Source organism: Mustelus asterias, chromosome 21, assembly GCF_964213995.1.
Source record: "Mustelus asterias chromosome 21, sMusAst1.hap1.1, whole genome shotgun sequence".
In the NCBI taxonomy this organism is placed as follows: domain Eukaryota; kingdom Metazoa; phylum Chordata; class Chondrichthyes; order Carcharhiniformes; family Triakidae; genus Mustelus; species Mustelus asterias.
Genome location: NC_135821.1, coordinates 71409077 through 71429744, shown reverse-complemented (window position 1 = coordinate 71429744; position 20668 = coordinate 71409077). Strand labels below are relative to the sequence as shown.

Sequence of the window (20668 nt, the reverse complement as noted above, 5' to 3'; positions counted from 1 at the left end):
ACATTAAGGCAAAGAAAAGAAGATACAAGGCAATGGATGTTTATGCCATTTTGAGATTTTCTGAAGGTGTTTGATAAAATGTCACATAAGAACATAAGAAATAGGAGCAGGAGTAGGCCATCTAGCCCCTCGAGCCTGCCCCGCCATTCAATAAGATCATGGCTGATCTGACGTGGATCAGTACCACTTACCCGCCTGATCCCCATAACCCTTAATTCCCTTACCGATCAGGAATCCATCCATCCGCGCTTTAAACATATTCAGCGAGGTAGCCTCCACCACCTCAGTGGGCAGAGAATTCCAGAGATTCACCACCCTCTGGGAGAAGAAGTTCCTCCTCAACTCTGTCTTAAACCGACCCCCCCTTATTTTGAGGCTGTGTCCTCTAGTTTTAACTTCCTTACTAAGTGGAAAGAATCTCTCCGCCTCCACCCTATCCAGCCCCCGCATTATCTTATAAGTCTCCATAAGATCCCCCCTCATCCTTCTAAACTCCAACGAGTACAAACCCAATCTCCTCAGCCTCTCCTCATAATCCAAACCCCTCATCTCCGGTATCAACCTGGTGAACCTTCTCTGCACTCCCTCCAATGCCAATATATCCTTCCTCATATAAGGGGACCAATACTGCACACAGTATTCCAGCTGCGGCCTCACCAATGCCCTGTACAGGTGCATCAAGACATCCCTGCTTTTATATTCTATCCCCCTCGCGATATAGGCCAACATCCCATTTGCCTTCTTGATCACCTGTTGTACCTGCAGACTGGGCTTTTGCGTCTCATGCACAAGGACCCCCAGGTCCCTTTGCACGGTAGCATGTTTTAATTTGTTTCCATTGAGATAGTAATCCCATTTGTTATTATTTCCTCCAAAGTGTATAACCTCGCATTTATCAACGTTATACTCCATTTGCCATATCCTCGCCCACTCACTCAGCCTGTCCAAATCTCTCTGCAGATCTTCTCCGTCCTCCACACGATTCACTTTTCCACTTATCTTTGTGTCGTCCGCAAACTTCGTTACCCTACACTCCGTCCCCTCCTCCAGATCATCTATATAAATGGTAAATAGTTGCGGCCCGAGTACCGATCCCTGCGGCACGCCACTAGTTACCTTCCTCCAACCGGAAAAGCACCCATTTATTCCGACTCTTTGCTTCCTGTTGGATAGCCAGTCCCCAATCCACTTTAACACACTACCCCCAACTCCGTGTGCCCTAAGGTTGTTGAGAGGTTGTTGCAGAAGATTAGGGTTCTTGGGATTGGGAACATGCCATAACTTGAGGGTTTGTCAACACAAATCAGTGTGGCAATAAACAGCTCATTTTCAGATGGCAAGGTGTGACCAGTGGATTGCTGCACAATCAGTACTTGGACCACAGATAATTAGGATAAAATCAATGACTTGAATGAGGGGGCAGAGTCTGCTGAATCCAAATTTGTTGGTTATACAAAGCTAGGTGGGAAAGTAAACGGTGATAAAGATAAAAAAGAATATAGACTGGTTCAATGGTTGAACAAGAAGATGGCAAATGGAGTATGATGGGGGGAGTGTAAGTTATCCACTTTGCTAGCAAGAGCAGAAACAGAAGTCAGAGTATCATGGGTCCCTGTGCATGAATTACAAAGTTAATGTGTAGATTAATAATCAGTTAGGAAAGCAAATGGTTTGTCCGTCTTTATTGCAAGGGTGATGGAGAACAAGAGTAAGGAAGTATTGCTATGAATTATATGGCTTTGCTGAGAACACACCTGGATCACTGTGTAGAGTTTGGAGCCTCATACCTCGGGAAGGCCTTGGAGAGGGGTGCAATTAAGGTTCTCTAGATAGTACAAATTTCTGATCCCAGGAATTTGTGAGGAAAGGTTGAGTTGAATGGGCATATTATTCTCTGGTTTAGAAGAATGAAGGGTGATCTCATTTGAATGTGTAATATTTTTAGAGTTTGACAAGGTAGATGTTGAAAGTCTATTTCCCTGGCTGGGGAGCAGCGAGCAAGGTATCCTGATCTCAGGTTACGAAGGGGTTAGCCATTTAAAAAAAATTTAGAACTGAGATGAGAAAATTCTTCACTCGGAAGGTTGTGAATCTGTGGAATCTCTACCCCAGAGGGGATCGTTCTATATAGTCAACCATTACACATGGACTTCACTGAATTTATTACCTTTCCCTAAGTGCCCTCGAGAAGGTGGTAGTGAGCCACCTTCTTTAAACTGCTGCTCAATGGTCCAGGTACTCCCACAATGATGTTGGGTAGGGAGTGCCCTCAATGACAAGACAAAAGGACAATATATTTCTAAGTCAGGATGGAATGTGACTTGGAAGGGAACTTGTAAGTGTTGGGGTTCCTATGCACCTGCTGCCCTTGTCTTTCTCCGTGTTAAAGAAAGCTGCAGTTCATAAAAACCGTGCAAGATTCTGGAGTACACCTTGTTGATGGTGTACACTCTGTCGATGAGTATATTCAAGATAGAGATCAAAAGAGTTTTGGGGACTAAGGGAATCGAGGAATATGGAGATAACACTTGAAAGTGGAGTTTGTGTAGAAATTCAGCCATGGTCTTTTTGAATGGTGAAGCAAGCTCGACAGGCTGTATGACCTACTACTGCTCACATTTCTTAAGTTCTTATGAGATACTCACTTGCATTACTGCACAAAACACCATGCAATTGCTCAACAAAGTGCATGTTAAGTGCAGTGAGAACATTTGCAGCATATTAAAATTGGACCTCAAGTGTGTAATGTAAAACATTCTCAAAATAAATGTTGTTCTTGCTTTGGTGAGTCAAGCTGTTATAGATTAATCTGCAGTATTAGATGAGTCATTGTAGAAGAGTTCAATAAATTAGCTTCTGAATAAGTGCATTTGGAGCCTGTTTTAGTGTCTCGTTGTACATCTGGGCCAGCTGAAGGCGTTTCTCTCTTCACCTTGCATAATTTAAAATTTGACATGACATTTTCTTTACTTAAGATTGAACTTCACAATAATATTGCAGATAAATACTGAACCATTATAATTGTACCTTTATCTCTTAAAAGTGCAGTTGTTGATATTGGGCAGTATGACATAGTGTTCCTGCAAAGCATGAGGAAGATTTCAGCCCCACAGTCTAGTCTTATAGTACCATTTTTCCTAACAAATTTGAATTAAACAGCATAGATACCTTGAGAAACAACAACTTGTGTTTATACCTTTAACATTATGAAATGTCCCAAGGCACTTCTCAGGAGCATTATAGAGCAAAGGTTGACACTGAACATAAAGCTTGATGAAAGAAGCATGTTTCAAAGAGCATTTTAAATAAATAATTAGAAATGGAGAGGCTTAAGGAGGGAATTCCAAGCTTGGAACCGAAGCAGCTGAAGGCATGTCACCTATGGTGAAATGATTACAATTGGGGATGCCCAAGAAGCCAGAATTAGCAAACGCAGATGTTTTGGAGAGTTGTGGAGCATTGGGAAATTACAACTGAAAATAATTAAGTTATTTTGAATTAAAAATAGATGATTTGTTGCATAAGCAGAAAATGCAGAAAATGTAGCAGGTTTGGCAGCATCCGTGAAGAAACAGAGTTAACATTTTCAGTCCCTATGACTCTTCAGTGCTAAAGTGATAGAAATGTGATGGATTTTGCATTGTTTCAGAGGGGGTGGAGCAAAGTAGAAAGCCAAAGTAGATTAGTGTGTGAGGGCATATTAGACAAAGATATTTAGAGCTCAGATAAAGGAAATGTTAATGGCAGTGTTAAAGACTAAAGAAGATGCTGATACTGGCATAAAGAAAGTAAGATAACAGAATGTGTTAATAGCAGAACAAAGATCCACACCGTGTGCAAGCAAAGCGCAAGAATAAATAATGATGGCCCGGGGGCTGGGGAATGGTACATTGTGTTGGGTCAAAAAAAATTTGCATTTAAAAATAAAGGTCAAGGTGGAGGAGAAAGTTCACAGTTTAAAGTTGTTGAACTCAATATTGAGTCCTGATTACACACTTTATGGTCTTCTGAAGATCCTAGTATCAGCAGCTTCCTCCATCTTTAACACTATCCTTAACACTTATTTTGTCATGTGTCCTAAACATCTTGCCCAATCTCTCCTAGTTTACACTTATCCCTGACTTTTTACTTTGCTTTGCCCCTTCTGAAACAGTATAAATTCCATTACAGTTCTCCCTCTCTTTAGCTCTGAAGAAGAATCATACAATCTCAAAACATTGGGGGATTTTGTACTCTTATTTTTGGAGGGGGGGAGCGTGGGGGCGGGGGAGATCGGTGGCAGAATCAGAGAAATCTCAGTGAGTCCAAAACGCGGTTTACACTGGCAGAATTTCCCGTCCCATCACTCCCACCAATGGCGTAACAGGAATCCCGACATTGAATGTCAGGATCCCCATTTGAATGCATTTAAATACAAATATCTGGCTTTTATGCCTGAAATCCCCCCTCCCCATGCTAGATTATGTATTTGGTGTGGAATTATGACAGGACCTCCACAACCTGCACACCCGGTGAGCAGAACCCACGAGAGGCACACAGGTCAGTACATCCCCCCAGGGGAGAGGGACAGTGCAGGGAGAGGGGAGATATGTTTTCAATTTTTTGTATCTGGATGTCCTTTACATTGTGGGCCTTGCCACTTCATTTTTTCGGCTTTGTTCCAAACAATATGGCGAGGAAAGTCACCTTTGGGGCTGGTGGCTCCCTTGCCATTTTCCATCCCGCTGCGCCACTCTGCTTATCTTTGAGAAAATTCCACCCATTAACTCTTCCTTCCTCCACAGATGCTGCCAGACATGCTGGGGATTTCCAACATTTTCTGTTTTCATTTAAGCTGTGTCTTAATCCTGGTTTGCACTACTTCAAGATTAATGACACTTTACACCCCTTATTTAGTTCAGGCTTTTGTCTTCTGATATCCATAATTTGGCAAATTCACTCATTGCAAGATGAAAGCTTGTCAGCAACATTTAAGGACTGATTGTTTTGAAACCTTTATGCAGATTAGCAACAAATTTTGTGGATAAAATCATTTGTTTATGCCTACCTGACATTCTCATTCCTGAAGGTACAAGTTACTTACTCCAAAATTCCTTGCACTTTTATTGGCATTTTTTGCATTTTCCTGCACTAAATAATGATAAATAGCAAATTTGTATTGTTTGTATAATTCCAGTAAGTGAGCTTGGTGCATTTCTTACAGCTGCAGTAGCTGGGACTCCAGACAGAAGCCCAAGGGCAGTTACTACCTCTGCACCAACCATAACTCAAAGTCATTCAGTGGAAGCCAGCAGCCCACCCACAGCCGAGACAAGAGTAACGGAATCAAAAGCAGCTAAAGCAGAAGTGAAGGTAGAGGTAAAACAAGAAGAGCATCTAGTTGACAAAAAAAGATCAGAACCAGCCCAGGAGGTTAAGGTATATTCTTGGAGCTAAACCTTTTACTTGTTTTAACATACTTTTGTTAAATGCATTTAAAATGTTAGTTAATAGATCTTTAGCTCAATCTTCTTGATATTGAGTTGAAGTCCTGGTCAATTGTTGTCCAATTTTACAGTGAACCTTTACTCTATCAAGCTGCCAGATGTACTGGTAGAGGCAGCTACAATTTTGTCCTTTTAAAAAGCGTTTATTGAGGGATATGGGCCAAGCGCGGTAAATTGGGATTAGATTAGTCGTTTTTTTTTAAAGGGTGGCATGGACAAGTTGGGCCGAAAGGCCTGTTTCCATGCTGTAAACTTCTTTGATCTATGACTCTACTGAAACTATTACTGTTATTTAAAAGTACAATAAATTCATATCCCCCTCAGGGCCTAGTGAAGGAGGAGGGGAGCAATTTATTTCAGGGTTGGATAATCATCCCTTAGGTAACCATACTTGCTAAGCAGTTTCTCAAAAGTGATTGGAATTACATTACATGCTGATATTAGCTGTTGTTCCATTCTATTCCTGCAGTACAATGAGATAGAAATGGCAGTTATCCCTCTTGATTTCAATCCAGCAGGATAGATGCTACATGATGAAATTTGAAATAATTTCTGGAGGCAAAACTGAAGAATGGAGTTTTTTTAAACATCTTTAGAGGAGATGATGGCATAGTGGTAACGTTGCTGGACTAGTAATCCAGAGATCCAGACTAATACTCTGGGGATACGGGTTCGAATCCCACCATAGCAACTGGTGGAAATTGAATTCTGTTAATAAATCTGGAATTGGAGCTAATCTCTAATGGTGACCATGAAAGTATCATTGATTGTATTTTTTTAAAAACCCATCTGGCTCACTAATGTCCTCTATGGAAGGAAACCTGTCATTCTTACCTGCGGGGGTGGGGGTACTTGCTAGAGTGGTTGGGGAGGGTTTAAACTAATATGGCAGAGGGATGGGAACCTTTGCAAGGATTCAGGGGGAATTAAGAACAAGAGGAAAAGACAGTAAGGAGAATAAGGGAAGTGATAGGCAGAGAAATCAAGGGCCAGAGTCAGAAAAGGATCAAGTAAAAAAAATAGTAGGAAAGAGAAAAAAAACATTAAAAGTGCCCACCTTAAAGTTTAGTTCCTGAATACTTGGAGCATTCGAAACAAAATGGATGAATTAGTTGCACAGATAGATGTAAACGGCTATGATATAATTGGCATTACGGAGATGTGGCTCCAAGGTGAGCAAGGATGGGAACTAAACATTGAGGGCTTTTCAGCGTTTAGGAAGGACAGACGGAAAGGAAAAGATAGTAGAGTTGCATTGTTAATTAAAGATGATAGTTGTACGATATTGAGGAAAGATATTAGCATTGATGATATGGAATCTGTATGGGTTGAGTTAAGAAACAACAAGGGGCAAAAATCATTGGTGGATGTGGTATACAAACCACCAAACTGAGTGTTAGGCAGGAAATCAGTAATGCATGTGTTAAAGGAACATCTGTCATTATGGGTGACTTTAATCTGCATATAGATTAATGTTGTTGATTCTGAGATCAGGGTCCTGAATCTCAATAGAGGTAACTATGATGTATGAGGCATGAATTGGCCATGACGGTCTGGGAAACATTACTGAAAGGAAAGACAGTGGATATCCAATGGCAGGCATTTAAAGAACGAATAGGTGAACTCCAGAAGTTGTTTGTTCCTGTTTGGCGCAAGAGTGGTAAGGGAATTGTGGCCAGACCATGGCTTACAAGGGAAATTAGAGATAGTATCAGATTCAAAGAAGAAGCATGCAAATTGGCAAGAAAAAGCAATAGGCCCGAGGATTGGGAGCAGTTTAAAATTCAGCAACGGAGGACCAAGCGATTGATTAAGAAGGGAAAAATAGAGTATGAAAGTAAGCTAGCAGGGAACATAAAAACTGACTGTAAAAGTTTCTATATAAAGAGAAAAAGATTGACAAAAACGAGTGTGGACCCCTTTCAGTCAGAAACAGGAGAATTCATAACAGCGAATAAAGAAATTGCTAAGAAATTAAATTTGTACTTTATTCATGTCTTCCTTTGTGAAGACTGAAGCAATGCCAGAAGTGCTGAGAGAAACATGTTTTAGTGAGGAGCTGAAGGAAATCAATATTGGTCGAGGAATGGGTTTGGGAAATTGATGGGATTGAAGGTGGATAAATCTCCAGATCCTGATAGTCTTCATCCCAGGGTACTTAAGGAAGTGGCCCTGCAAATAGTAGATCCATTGGTTATTTTCCAAAATTCTTTGGACTCTTGAATAGATTAGAGGGTAGCTAATGTAAGCCCATTATTCAAAAAGGGAGATAGAGAGAAAACAGGGAACTATAGACCAGCAAGCCTCACGTCAGTACTGGGGAAGTTGCTAGAGTTTACTATCAAGGATTTCATAACTCGGCATTTGGAAAGCAGTGGTATAACCAGACAAAGTCAGCATGGATTTACAAAAGGGAAATCATGCTTGATGAATCTATTGGAATTTTTTGAGGATGTAACGAATTGACCGAGGAGAACCAGTGGATGTGGTTTATTTAGACTTTCAGAACGCTTTCAGCAAGGTCTCACATAACAGGCTAGTATGTAAAGTTAAAACACATGGAATTGCAGGTAATGTCTTGAGATGAATAGAAAGCTGGTTAGCAGATAGGAAGCAAAATGTTGGCATAAATAGGTCTTTTTCTGATTGGCAGTCAGTGACTAGTGGGATTCCGCAGGGATCTGTACTAGGACCCCAACCGTTCACATCATATTAATGATTTGGAAGAGGGAACTGAATGTGTCATCTCTAAATTTGCAGATGACACAAAGTTGGGTGGGAGGGTGAGTTATGAGGAGGATGTAGAGATGTTTCAGCATGATTTGGACAGGCTGAGTGTGTGGGCATTTGCATGGCAGATGCAGTTTAATGTGGATAAATGTGAGGTTATCCACTTTGGTAGCAATAATAGGAAGACATTATTACTTGAATGGGTGTAAATTGAGAAAGGTGGATACTCAACAAGACCTTGGAGTCCTCTTGCATCAGTCGCTGAAAGTAAGTGCGCAGGTAGGGCAGGCAGTAAAGAAGGCAAATGGTATGTTGGCCTTCAAAGGAAGAGGATTTAAATATAGGGAAAGGAATGTTTTGCTGCAATTGTATAGGGCAGAGATGAGGCCACATCTGGAGTACTGTGTACAGTTTTGGTGCTCTCATATGAGGAAGGGTGTCCTTGCGATAGAGGGAGTACAGCGAAGGTTTACCAGGCTGATTCCTGGGATGGAAGGTCTGTATATGAGGAGAGACTAAATTGGGATTATATTCACAGGAGTTTGGAAGAGTGAGAGGGGATCTCATAGAAACTTATAACATTCTAACAGGGTTAGACAAGGTAGATTCAAAAAGAATGTTCCCAATGGTGAGGGAGTCCAGAATTAGGGGTCATAGTTTGAGCTTAAGGGGTATCTTTTAGAACTGAGGTGAGGAGAAATTTCTTCACCCACAGGGTGGTGAATGTATGGAATTCACTACCACAGAATGTAGTTGAGGCCAAAACATCAGATTTCAAGAAGAAATTAGATATAGCTTTCGAGGCTAAAGGGATCAAGGGATATGGAAGGAAGGGGGGAGGAATTCGATGATCAGCCATAATCAAAATGAATGGCAGAGCAGGCTCGAAGGGCCAAATGGCCTACTCCTGCTTCTAGTTTCTATGTTTCGATGGACAGCAAATACTGACCTTGTCAGTGAAGCCTGCATCCAGTGAAAGAATACATTTTAAATATTGTACTGTAAGAGGAACAGGACAACAGCTAATGGTGATGCACTGTATTAAAAAAAATGTTCACACTGCTTCTGTTTAATTTTTTGTCATTGGTCATTAAAATACTTAAACTTGAATCAGTGCCAAATTCTTCCTGCAATGATGTCCAGTACAAGGGGATAAGCTAGAACATAACCTTTTTGTATACGGAGTATGGTTAAATTTATTGATACTTGCTGCAGTTATGTACATTAGGATTTACAAAATAAGTCCACATCACAACTTGAATTGCAGGAATAGCTTCTCTTTCACATTGAAGACTGACAATCAAAAATAAGTTTTGAAAACTGGAAATGGAATACAAGTCCACTAACTGTGTAACAAGGTTGTAACAAGGATGGCACGGTGGCACAGTGGTTAGCACTGCTGCCTCACAGCGCCAGGGACCTGGGTTCAATTCCCACCTTGAGTCACTGTCCGTGTGCAGTTTACACGTTCTCCCCATGTCTGCGGGGGTTTCCTTCGGGTGCTCCGGCTTCCTCCACAGTCTGAAACTGTCTCCACAGGCGCTGGAGTGTGGTGGCTAGGGGAATTTCACAGTAACTTCATTGCAATGTTAATGTAAGCCTTACTTGTGACCAATAAATAAACTTTAACTTTTAACTTTACAATGTAGAAATATAATGTTTGTAAATGTTAAATAGCATTTTTCAGCCTGATATTATTAAAGCTTTACAAATTATTCTGTCAAATTATATACTTGAGATTATTATTTATCCTAAATCTACAATAATTTATTTCTGACAACACAGGTCATCACGCAGCAGACTGAAGTCATACCAGTTCCTACCACAGCAAATGAAAAATCACAGGTTTGTCTCCATAAATTGGAATGAAAATGATTAAAATGTGTGAACTTTTAAAAAAAGTTTTAAAGTTGACATGGACAAGTATTACTGAACCTCATTTTTTTTCAACACTTAAACAGCCAAAACCTGATGGAGAGGAAGAGGTTGTCCGAATGCGCAAGGTTAGCATTTTTTAGTTTTCTAATTAGATAGGTGTTTAGGAATCTTTGTCCTTGTGACCCAAACATCGTTTTCCTTGTTTAATCACATTATGTTCTCCCCATCAATGGTGAATTGCTCATTCTGCTTTTTCTTTTGGTGATCAGATCTGGGTGTGTTCTTGTGGTTCCATGATCATCCTGTCTAGATTCTGCTGCGCTAATGGAACTTTTTTTTGAACACTTTTTATTTGCTACTTTGCAATGCCACAAGAACAATATTTTAATTTTTGTGCTTTTCTTTTTTCCCTTCTTTCATTTCGCAGAAGAGATCAAAGAAAGTTGAGGGTGAAAACATTTATGTCAGGCATAGCAATTTAATGTTGGAGGTTTGTATGAACTGAAAGCTTGTTATTCATCAATTTGTCTTTAGTCCAGAGTTCTGCATTCATTTTTTGGCTGCATTCATACAATGTTGCACGTGCTGCATGTAACCAAAACGCAACCAGAGTTTTTGTTCTTTTCGTGCTGCCTCTTTATAAGCAAGCCATGGCATGTTTTGTGTTTATTTTTCTTTAAGCTGCTTGAAAGTATGGTTGGGAAGGTGGTCATTTAAGATCATCCATTATGAAAGTCCACAGTGAGGTCCAAGAGGACATTAGAACTGTAAATTAATTTTGCCTTTTGTTTTTTTTCTTTGACCAGAGTTCTGCTAATGTTTGCACAGAAATACATTTCTGTGAATATAAAAAAAACAAGTTTTAAAAGAATAAATGCACTCTTCACAAAATGGTGATTCTTGAACCACAGTAGCACTTAATGCCTAAAAAGACAGTGTCCCCTTGGGTAAATTTGCTAACAGCACTGATAGACAATTTTACCCTTTGTTGAATTATGCTTGTCCATTTGGCAACTTGATTGGCTAAAATTTCTTTTATTAATCCCACACAAAACTTAATGGGTCAAAAGAAGAATGATCACTTTTGAGTTTGACATGTAATATTGAATACTTGTGGCTGTTGTTTTCTTGTCCTCCTACCTCAGAGAGTAGAAGCATATTTTGAAGATTCTTCAACTTCTTCAATTTGTTTTGAGAGGTCTAAAGTTGCACCTAAGATACAACAGCTTCCAAATTGCATTTGCCTGCTAAATCATAGAAAGATTCTGGGCTGCCTGTATGAATGTGGTAGATGTGCAGTGACATTGATCTAGTTTGCTCTTCCAGGTAGATTTAAGGAATAGGAACTTGAACTGAAGCAAAATTAAAGGGACAAGAGTTAAACAAAGAAAATTTAAATGGTGTGAGCATGATCTTAAAACATCTGCAGTAAAGAACCAGGATCAAAAGAACTGAAAAAAGTAGTTAGTTAACATGGTATGGAAATAAAAGTGAGAAAATAGGAAAGGAAAGTTCATTCAGGCATCAAATCAGTTGTGTAAATCTCAAATTGGGGTAATTTCACATTACCACACATTACCACTCATTTTTTCCTTACCCTTTTAGCTCTGTTCCCTTGGTCGTGCTGATCAAGTTATATTTCCATGGGCATTCCTTTAATTGATATTATTTTAGTAGGGTAAGGCCGACCACTGAACTGTGGAAATCATTGCAGCTGAATCCAGGCCATTTCTCATCTAGTGTTCACACTGACTCCTTTCCAGGAGAGTTCACGATAGGTACTGATGAGGAACTGAGGACCTTAGCATTGAAGCTGTTTGCAACTACTCTATTAGTTGAGATTCCTAAAGACAGTGCAAAAATAGAATTGAATCTGGGAGCTTTTTGTGTGGATTAGTAACATATCATGCGCTGCTTTTTCCCATTAATGAGAGACTTTTCCCATTAACTCACCAGGATATCATTGATTCCTTTTGAACTTTAAGAAGTACATATTGATTGTGTTGGTTTGTTATCTCCTGATGTGCATCATTACATCATTATTTGAGGCCAGCTTTATTACTACTGATCTGATGTGAATCAGCTGATTTATTTTGATCAATTGCTTTGAAAAGTTGCATATTAAATTTTCCATCCTCATCAGCTCTTCTGTACCACTATGGAATGGGGGTTGAATTTGAACCTTGGTGCTTAATATTGCTCTTCCTCCTTCACTTAGATGCATTTTAAATGTGAACATGTTGAGTATGTGGATAAGCTGCTGTCAGATCAGGCTTTATTTTAAAAATTCAATTTCTCATAAGCCCAAATAGCTGCAGAAATCTTACAAAAGATAGAGAAAAGTAGTACTTGTAAGTCTACAAAAATTGAAGAGGCAAGTTCAGAGGATCCTGATAGTAAATATCTGGGCATGTCAAACACAAACTTTTATGCTCATTCTTCTTCACTGTCTCTTTACGTTGCAAGGTACTGTGTACCCAGCTTCCTAGCCATAAGCTTATAAAGAGAATCAAAATATTTTTATGTTGCTTCTGGTCTTGTGTGTGTTCCATTTCATCTGTAACTATGTTCAAACATCATGGCAAATTAACAGAGCAGCTCACTGGAAGAAAATAGGATTTGTAGTGTTGCTACAAGTGACCAGACTGCACAATTTCGAAGATTTGTTTCTTTCTGGTTTCCATATTGATTGATTTTCAGAGTGTTCACTACTGAGCAGTTCACTTGAAGACTTTGGTGTTTTTACAGAGATATACACTAAAATGGTCAGTCAAATCTATTTTCATTTTGCCTTTTCAACAGAGGGGGATGAATTGAGATTTCTTAAAAGTGATTCCTTGAGCTAGGGAAGAATTCAGCCAGTGATTTCTACTGGAAAGTGCAGGTATTGGCTGATAGCTTTAATCTCAATTGTGACACCAACACTGGCAACCTTCCTGCAAACAGTCACTGGAACTTGCCCAAGTGGCCATTCTTCCCATACAAAGTTCCAGAGGGCTGCTAGTGCACATAGGACCGTACCCTAGGATGAGGTGATACTTCCAAGGGAAAAGGGACGAAATGATTAAAAAATAAATACTTTTTTGCTCTTTATTATAACTTAGTACAAATGTTGATGATAAAAGTATAATTTAAGCAAGAAAGCTATTAAGTACATTTTAGATTTAAAAAGCTATTTCAGAAGTAAAATACGATTCAGTGTTTGTGCTTTATTCGTATTGCCTCAAAAGGATGGATTGCTTAATTAATCTGGTTAGAGTGTCCCTTTTAAGAGCATGGACCTTTCCATTTAACTTATTTCAGAATTTCTAATATCTAAGACCTTCCTCCCCTCTCTGCTTCATGTTTGTAATAGGATCTAGACAAAACTCAAGATGAGATAATGAAACATCATGCTAGTATTAGCGAACTGAAGCGCAGCTTTATGGAGTCTGTACCTGAACCACGCCCTAGTGAATGGGATAAACGGCTCTCGGCACACTCACCTTTTAGAACGTTGAATATCAACGGACAAGTTCAGTCTGGCACAGAAGGAGTAAGTTTGATTTTTTTTCTCTCCGCTTAAAAAGTTTGTGTTCTGATGGCCATTTACCACAGAATGATCTCTACAAAGTTGTTTAAAATGATAAAATCAAGTAAATACAGGGAAGCAGTTTCCTCTGGTGTGAGAATCCAGAGCAAGAGGGCACAATTTTAAAATCAGAGATAGGCGATTGAGGAGAGAGATCAGGGAGCATATTTTTATTTTGAGGTTCAAAGGTAATGAAAATGTGTAATACTGTCTTCCAGAAGGCTGTCTATACTGGGGGTCAGTTGAGATTTGCTATCATTGGATGCGGATAAATGGAGTTGAGTTATAGATAAGCCATCATTTTTTTTATTTTTAGTGTCACAAGTAGGCTTCCATAACACTTCATTAACAATGAAGTTACTGTGAAAATCCCCTAGTCGCCACACTCTGGTGGCTTTTCGAGTACACTGAGGGAGAATTTAGCACGGCCAATGCGCCTAACCAGCACATCTTTCGGACTGTGGGAGGAAACCGGAACACCCAGAGGAAACCCACACAGACACGGGGAGAACGTGCAGAGTCCGCTATCTAATTAAATGGCAGAGTAAACTTGAGAGTGTGAATGGCCTGTACGGTTTCTGTTAGACAAGCACAATATTGACAGAGATTTGGAAGCCAATGGCCTGCAGTTTCCTCAGTTGTGGAGCAAAACATGAGTTAGAATGAACTTGGAAAGATGGCGATGGTAGGAATATAGAAATGGAGATCATTCTTATATAATTTTATAGCTGTTTGTAAAAGCTCTTGTTAAAAATATCATTCATTCAATATTATGTTAAAATAGGCCAAAGATAGCACCAAGTTTCATTCTTAAATCTGTTAATGTATTTATGATTTAAGCACACACTTCCATGTGTTTATTAATAACATACTTTCACTTAATTGAATCGTTCTTGGTGGATGTTCTTTCATTCTAAATTATTTAAACCTGAAGACTTTAACCAGATTAAATCCCAAAAGAAATAACGTTCAAAAAAGCTATTTAACCTGTAAGATTTACTCAGGCACATGAGCCATTGTGCAGGTGGACAAAGAATATGAATGGTATTAGACACTTTGAGATAAGTTATTATTTTCATCAATGTTATCACACATTTCTTGGCCATCTAACTTTGATTTCAATTACTGGCAATTACATTTGTGAATTACAATTTTCTACTTTCTAATTATTCCAATCCACGTTCTGGAGAACCAATGAGGAATCTCATCCTTTGCTCACAAAAATGCCATTACATCTTTGACTAGTAAGATATACAGGGGGCGATTTTACCAATTTTTGTCTATGTGCTGGGCGGACTTGAAAGTGGGAGATTTTCAGATCTGTCTTTTAGGTGTGTTTTCAGCCCCCCCCCCCCCCCCCCCGCCCTAAAATTTCTGAGTGTGCCTGTTGCTTGTTATAGAAGCCTGTGGGCGGGGCTCAATGTGCTCAAAAGCCTGTAGAGGGAGATAGTGCGCATGTGCAGGCCTCTAATCACAGCAGAAAAGAGAAAGCTGTCAGGCCCCTGCTAGTGCAAGCAGCCTGAAGCAGTTCCCCCCCCCCCCCACCCCCCCCCCCACCCCCACTGCAATCACGGGGGTCCACGGCCCGAGATACAGCCACTGCCGAACCCCCCCCACCCCCCAGGCCACCCAGACTGATCGCAGGCCCCCTCACACTCTGTTTCCCTCCCCCCACCCACTGATTGCTGAAGAGTGGCAGCAGGCCCCCTCTCCCCATTAGCCCCACTCCCATTATCCCTGCCCTATTATCCTGGGCCCTGGCACTGCCCAGTGTGCATTGCCCAGGTGCCAGGATGGCACTGCCAGTCTGGCACTGCCCAAGGGGCACCCCCCTTGCCCTCGGCCTACCCGGGGGACCTCCATGGCCTCCAGTTCCACAGCGAGGCCAAGTCGATTGCTCCCCGTTCATGGGGAGTATGTCTATTCCTCGCCGGCGAGAACCTTTCCCGGCGAGGTCATAAAGGGGGCCGAACCCGTTTAACATCTCGTTAAGCAGATGTTAAACAGCATTTAAATAAATTTTAAAAGATTAACCTACCTCTCGCCCATTTCCGACGAGAGGCTGACCACGCCGGAAACCCGGCGCTTGTAAAATGGCGCTGGTCGCAAAAAGCGGCGCTAATCACTTTACACCCCACTTTACCAGCGTGCTGCACCCAAAAACGGGCACAATGCGATGGTAAAATCGCCCCCATAATTTCAAATTTGCTTTTATAACACCTACATATGTAATCCTGCTGGAAAAAAAATAACTTCTCTTTAGCGAAGAGGTATTTCTGGAGGGGGTGGGTGAGGTTGTTTGATAAACTGGATAAATTACATAGATTTGTTTTTCCGGAAATATACTGAATGTGCACCGATCATCCCCAGGCAAAAAAAATAATGGACTGTAACCTCCAAGCTCCCCAGTGTCAGTTTGGGAGGATACCCCAAAGATGCGCTGGGAAGCCCCTTTCAAAACTTCACAGGTAACGTTTGCGTAGCAAATACCCAGATAGTACAAACTGGGCAATTACCCTGCACTGGGAAACTTCTGGAAATGCGATTTAAATCGCAAATTTCAGGTAGTCCCGACAGAGTTATACCAGCAGTTACTCAGAAAATGTTGGAAGAATTAAACCCTCGTCTAATTTTGGGTAACTATTGTATAGACCCAGACCCCTACAGGACTTAAAACCCCGCCCTCTCTACTTCCAGTCTCGACTGGACATGGCCCAAAGCCTGACCCCTTGCTGACCCCAATTCCTATCCACTTACCTTCTCCCTGTCCCGGCAAGGACCTTTGAATTTCAATGGGACTTTTAACTTGCCTGGTTTACAGCAGCTAGTGCCATAATAATAGAGGTGTGTCCTCCTTCACTTCGCCGGAGCTCGACTTCAGCACTGGGCTCCAAGGATGAGCTGCACTACCGGGTTCATGCCTGACCTGAGTCAGAAGATCGGGCAAGACAGCATTGAAAAAACTTTACATAAGTAATTGGGCTCAGAGCGACAATCCAACGCTGATTAGCATTCCAAGGAAGTTACAGCCCATGTTGGAAAAGTTATCTCTGTTGGAGGAAACAGGAATTGATTCCTGAGCATTGCTCTGATCCCTTCATAATTCAAAATTAAAATATATTCTATTTACAGACTAAAATCCCTTCAACCCAATGAAGGTGTCATGGGAGGTGTTGCTGAATAAAACAAACAGTGTGGGCATTGTGAGCATGTTTGATTTTTAAAATGTGCCAATCTCGCTGAGAGTTGTCATTACTGGAAAATTGAAAATTTTCGTTCCTTATGCATGTGTAATCCATAGGTCAGATACCTACTTGGAAAAGCTTCCTTTACGTTACCCAATAACATATCTCAGATTCAGAAGAGCCTGTTTGTCCTCTCATCTGCACCAGTGAATATTTGCATATCTCCTAATATTTTACATTTTGTCCTCTCTTAATACTGTTAAATAGATTCAAATGCAGACACCGTTAAGTTTCACATAAGTTGTCAATCAAAATTTGATTTGAATCTGTCTATAGCTAAAGTACTTTAAAATACTTTAAACTAATGCTTCCTAGAACCCTGACACAGTCTTGCTGAAAATATTAGTCTTTTGCTAAATTGGTTTCCTGTGTGGTCTGTTCAACATTCAATTCATAAATTATTTTCATGTTTGTGGTTGTGTTTCACAATTTCAGTGGAGAACACTATTGTTTAACTATATACCTTGCTTTATTTGATTGTATTGTTTCCATCTTCCAGTCATTTAAAATCGCAATCCTGTTAAGATTTTATGGATGAATCTAGTTAGAAACCAACACCAAAAAGCGCTAGTACGTATATCAAACCAGAGTAACTATGGTTGCCAAGCCTGCATAGAACCATGTCACTAATAAAACCTCAAATCGTACCTATTGTCTAATACCTTATCTCTGAAATTAGTTCCTTTCACTTGATCAACTACCGGTTTCATCTTAGACCTCTGTGACTTGTTTGTAACCAAGCACAGAGGGAAGGAACCTTTATACATAATATATAAATTTGGCATGTAGTTCTCAGATTCTTCTATTTTACATATGCTCGTTAATATAAATATATTTGCCAAACTGGAAATCCATTTCACAATGTGAAGTGTAATTTGATTTATCCAAATATGCGAAGCTTGAAGTAAGAATTTTATAAAATGTTAGTAGTTCAGTCTTTGCCATTTAAATTTCAATCCATCATATCCATTCTGAATGATTCAATTCTCCATTTTCCACATACAAAAGATAACAGTATAAAGGTGAAAATTCCTTTTGAGGGCACATCTTTGAAGAATGCAATATCCCGTTTTAGTATTTTGTTTTCCACACCTTATATGGTACCCAAGCTGTTTTTTATCCTTTTGGCTTCAGTCCAATATTTTTTTTGCTCAGAGAAAATGATCTGATATGGTACAGTGAGTTTGGCCTGTTGAAATCTACATCAGTAACTGCAGACAGGTTATTTTTTCCCCTCTGTTTTATGTCCTAAAAATTTGGCAAATGTTGCCACATCTTCAATTTTGCAGTTTATACAAGTTCAACAATATTGTTTTGTCAGGATATTATGCCTGGCACTAAACGCACAAGAGAGTTGGCTTGGTGCAATGGGTGGGATGGAAACTAGCCCAAAGGAATTCAGACAGAATGTGATATGAAAATAAGTGCAGAGGTAGGAAACGAAATTATTAACAATGTTGACGAAAGATGGTAGATGTAAGATGGGAGTTAAAAATAAGATTTTTGAGGAGAGAATCACTTGGGCGAACTATTGGTAATGTTACTGAGCATTGGCCAAAAAAATAGATCTATGGTGAGATTTGGGTTGAAAATGTGCTGGCAAGTGTAGGAGATGGATATTGAGATGGGTTTGAGGGCCATGGGCACATAAGTGAGAAGCTACCTAATGATAGAGAGCTGCGGAAATTGGGGAGAAACTGAGGAAGTTAAATTGATAGTCTGACAGCAGCGGAAGGTAGTCAGTGAAGGCAGTTCCTTCTTGAAAATTGAAACTGTCCTTGCTCTCCAGGATAAATGTAAGAACATTTGGTTGCAGAGAGTGAAATATGAAATGATCAGGTCATTTATGTATCATGTACATTTGTGTCTGCAGTTCTTATTCCTGAAGAGACAGAGGTATACCAGGAGAACAATAGATGGTGAAACTGTGGGGAACCTGGCAGTGAAATTGTTAAAGCAAAAACAGGTTGAGAAAGTTAACAGTGGCAGCAGTGCTATGATAGGACAAGTTCCGGAGAGTGGGAAGTTTTGAGTATTCCGCAGAGAGGGGAGATTTTCTACCTCCACGATGGAGAGTGTAACACAGCTTGAAGGAGACTAAAGATGCCAAGAAAGATGAGGGATTGACGAGAGGAGGAGGCATGACATATGCTGACAGAGCTTATAGGGTGATGTTCAGAAAGGACAGGTGGAGAAGGGGCAAAGGAAATTTGAGTGTGAAATGAACCATTGCGCAGCACAGAAGCAGAGTGAGGAGATTTGTCCAGAATTTTGCCATTGAGATTGAAGTGGCCATTAGATAATTAAGACATTGAAAGAGAGGTGCCGGAGATATAATACCCGAAGAATTATATGAAAATGCTTGGGGAAGCTGATTGAGCTGGCACCTGGAGAAGAGAGCCACAATAGTATAGGCAATGATGTGTAGCGCAGATGAGCAAGAAGGAGACACCTGCGAGGATATTGGGGAGCTTAAGCAGGCTATAATTGTGCATGAGGGAATTATTTACAAAGGAGTGGAAATATTGAAGTGCATTGCTGAGTAGATGGATAGGAGTTAAAAGAATAATGGCAAGAAACTTGGAGAGGTTTTCTCCCAGATGGTAAGATAGATAGAAGAAGAAACATTGTGCTTTTCTATTTTGGTAGGACTGACTGTCTAAAGTGGAGGAATGTGAATCCATGCAGCTGTCCAGCAGAGGGGTAGCAGAAGGCAGTTAAGTACTTTGAGATAGGGAAGTGGGAAGTACAATGGCAGGAGCAGCAACTGTAGAAAGGGTGGACCTCTCAGCATTTGACGGAGAAGGAAAGGAAGCCTGGTCCAGAGTAGCAGCCAGCACACACACAAGTACAGGTAGACAAAGAAATGGCCCTGTTATAGTCGCAAACGTTAGTTAGGGTTGGAACCATTTAACCTGCAAGTGATGGCACTTATGTACGGTCTTTATGAAGACTGGCTAAATATTATCTGCAATGCACTGTTAAACCCTAGAATTCCATGTAATAAGAATGGAATTTAACTTAAACACAGTTCCCTAAAGCATCAGTAAACATAGCAGAATTTAATAAAAATAGAACATGGCTTAACTTAGTGATCCATTAAGAATTTGTCAAGTGCACTTCAGAAAAATGCTGCATATTTCAGATGACCTATCCCATTTTTCATCCAGATTAAAGTTTCTCCCAGGTCAAGTAAACTAGTACTGAGGCTGGAACTAGGGCCAGCAATTTTAACACTAATTTCTAGATATCTATTCACACAGGATATGTCCAGCCTATTGTATTGCTTTGCAGCAATTATCCATGCCACATGCAGGAGACTGAACAAGTTGAACAATATTCACCTTGTTTAGGTAATATGCTGCAAATACCAACTTTCAGATCATCTAAGACTTTGACTTTAAATGAAAAATAGTGATTTACAACATATGATAAAATATGAAATAAAAAAACACCAATTTCCATAATTAGTAGAAGTTATTGTATTTTACTTTTTATTAAATCTATTTGAAAAGTAAAACAAAACCTCTAAGAAAGGCTGATATGTTCCACTAGATGTGAGCTGTGGGATAGAACTCACAAGATGGTATAACTTGGTAAGGAACACAAAAAGAAAATAAACCTCTGAGTGGGATTTGATGACTTCAGCTCATTATCCACATGGTGAATGATAGAGATGTTTTAATGAATTAGGAATTCTACATTCTTGTGTTGCCATTAAAATGAGTGCATAGAATAAATATGTATTTGAAATATCT

At 40.0% G+C, this 20668-nt stretch overlaps 1 protein-coding gene across 23 annotated transcripts in view; it reads left to right on the top strand.

Moving 5' to 3' along the window:
* LOC144509397 (protein 4.1-like) overlaps positions 1-20668 on the top strand; it is a 233803-nt gene that overhangs the window by 178152 nt on the left and 34983 nt on the right. For 18 of the 23 annotated variants that reach the window (XM_078238218.1, XM_078238217.1, XM_078238219.1 and 15 more), the window contains 5 exons: positions 5204-5418; positions 10002-10061; positions 10178-10219; positions 10522-10584; positions 13450-13629. In XM_078238218.1, coding sequence (XP_078094344.1) covers positions 5204-5418; positions 10002-10061; positions 10178-10219; positions 10522-10584; positions 13450-13629 — 560 coding nt within the window. The remainder of the gene's footprint in view (positions 1-5203; positions 5419-10001; positions 10062-10177; positions 10220-10521; positions 10585-13449; positions 13630-20668) is intronic. The other 5 variants (XM_078238209.1, XM_078238200.1, XM_078238207.1 and 2 more) reach the window with 1 other exon arrangement.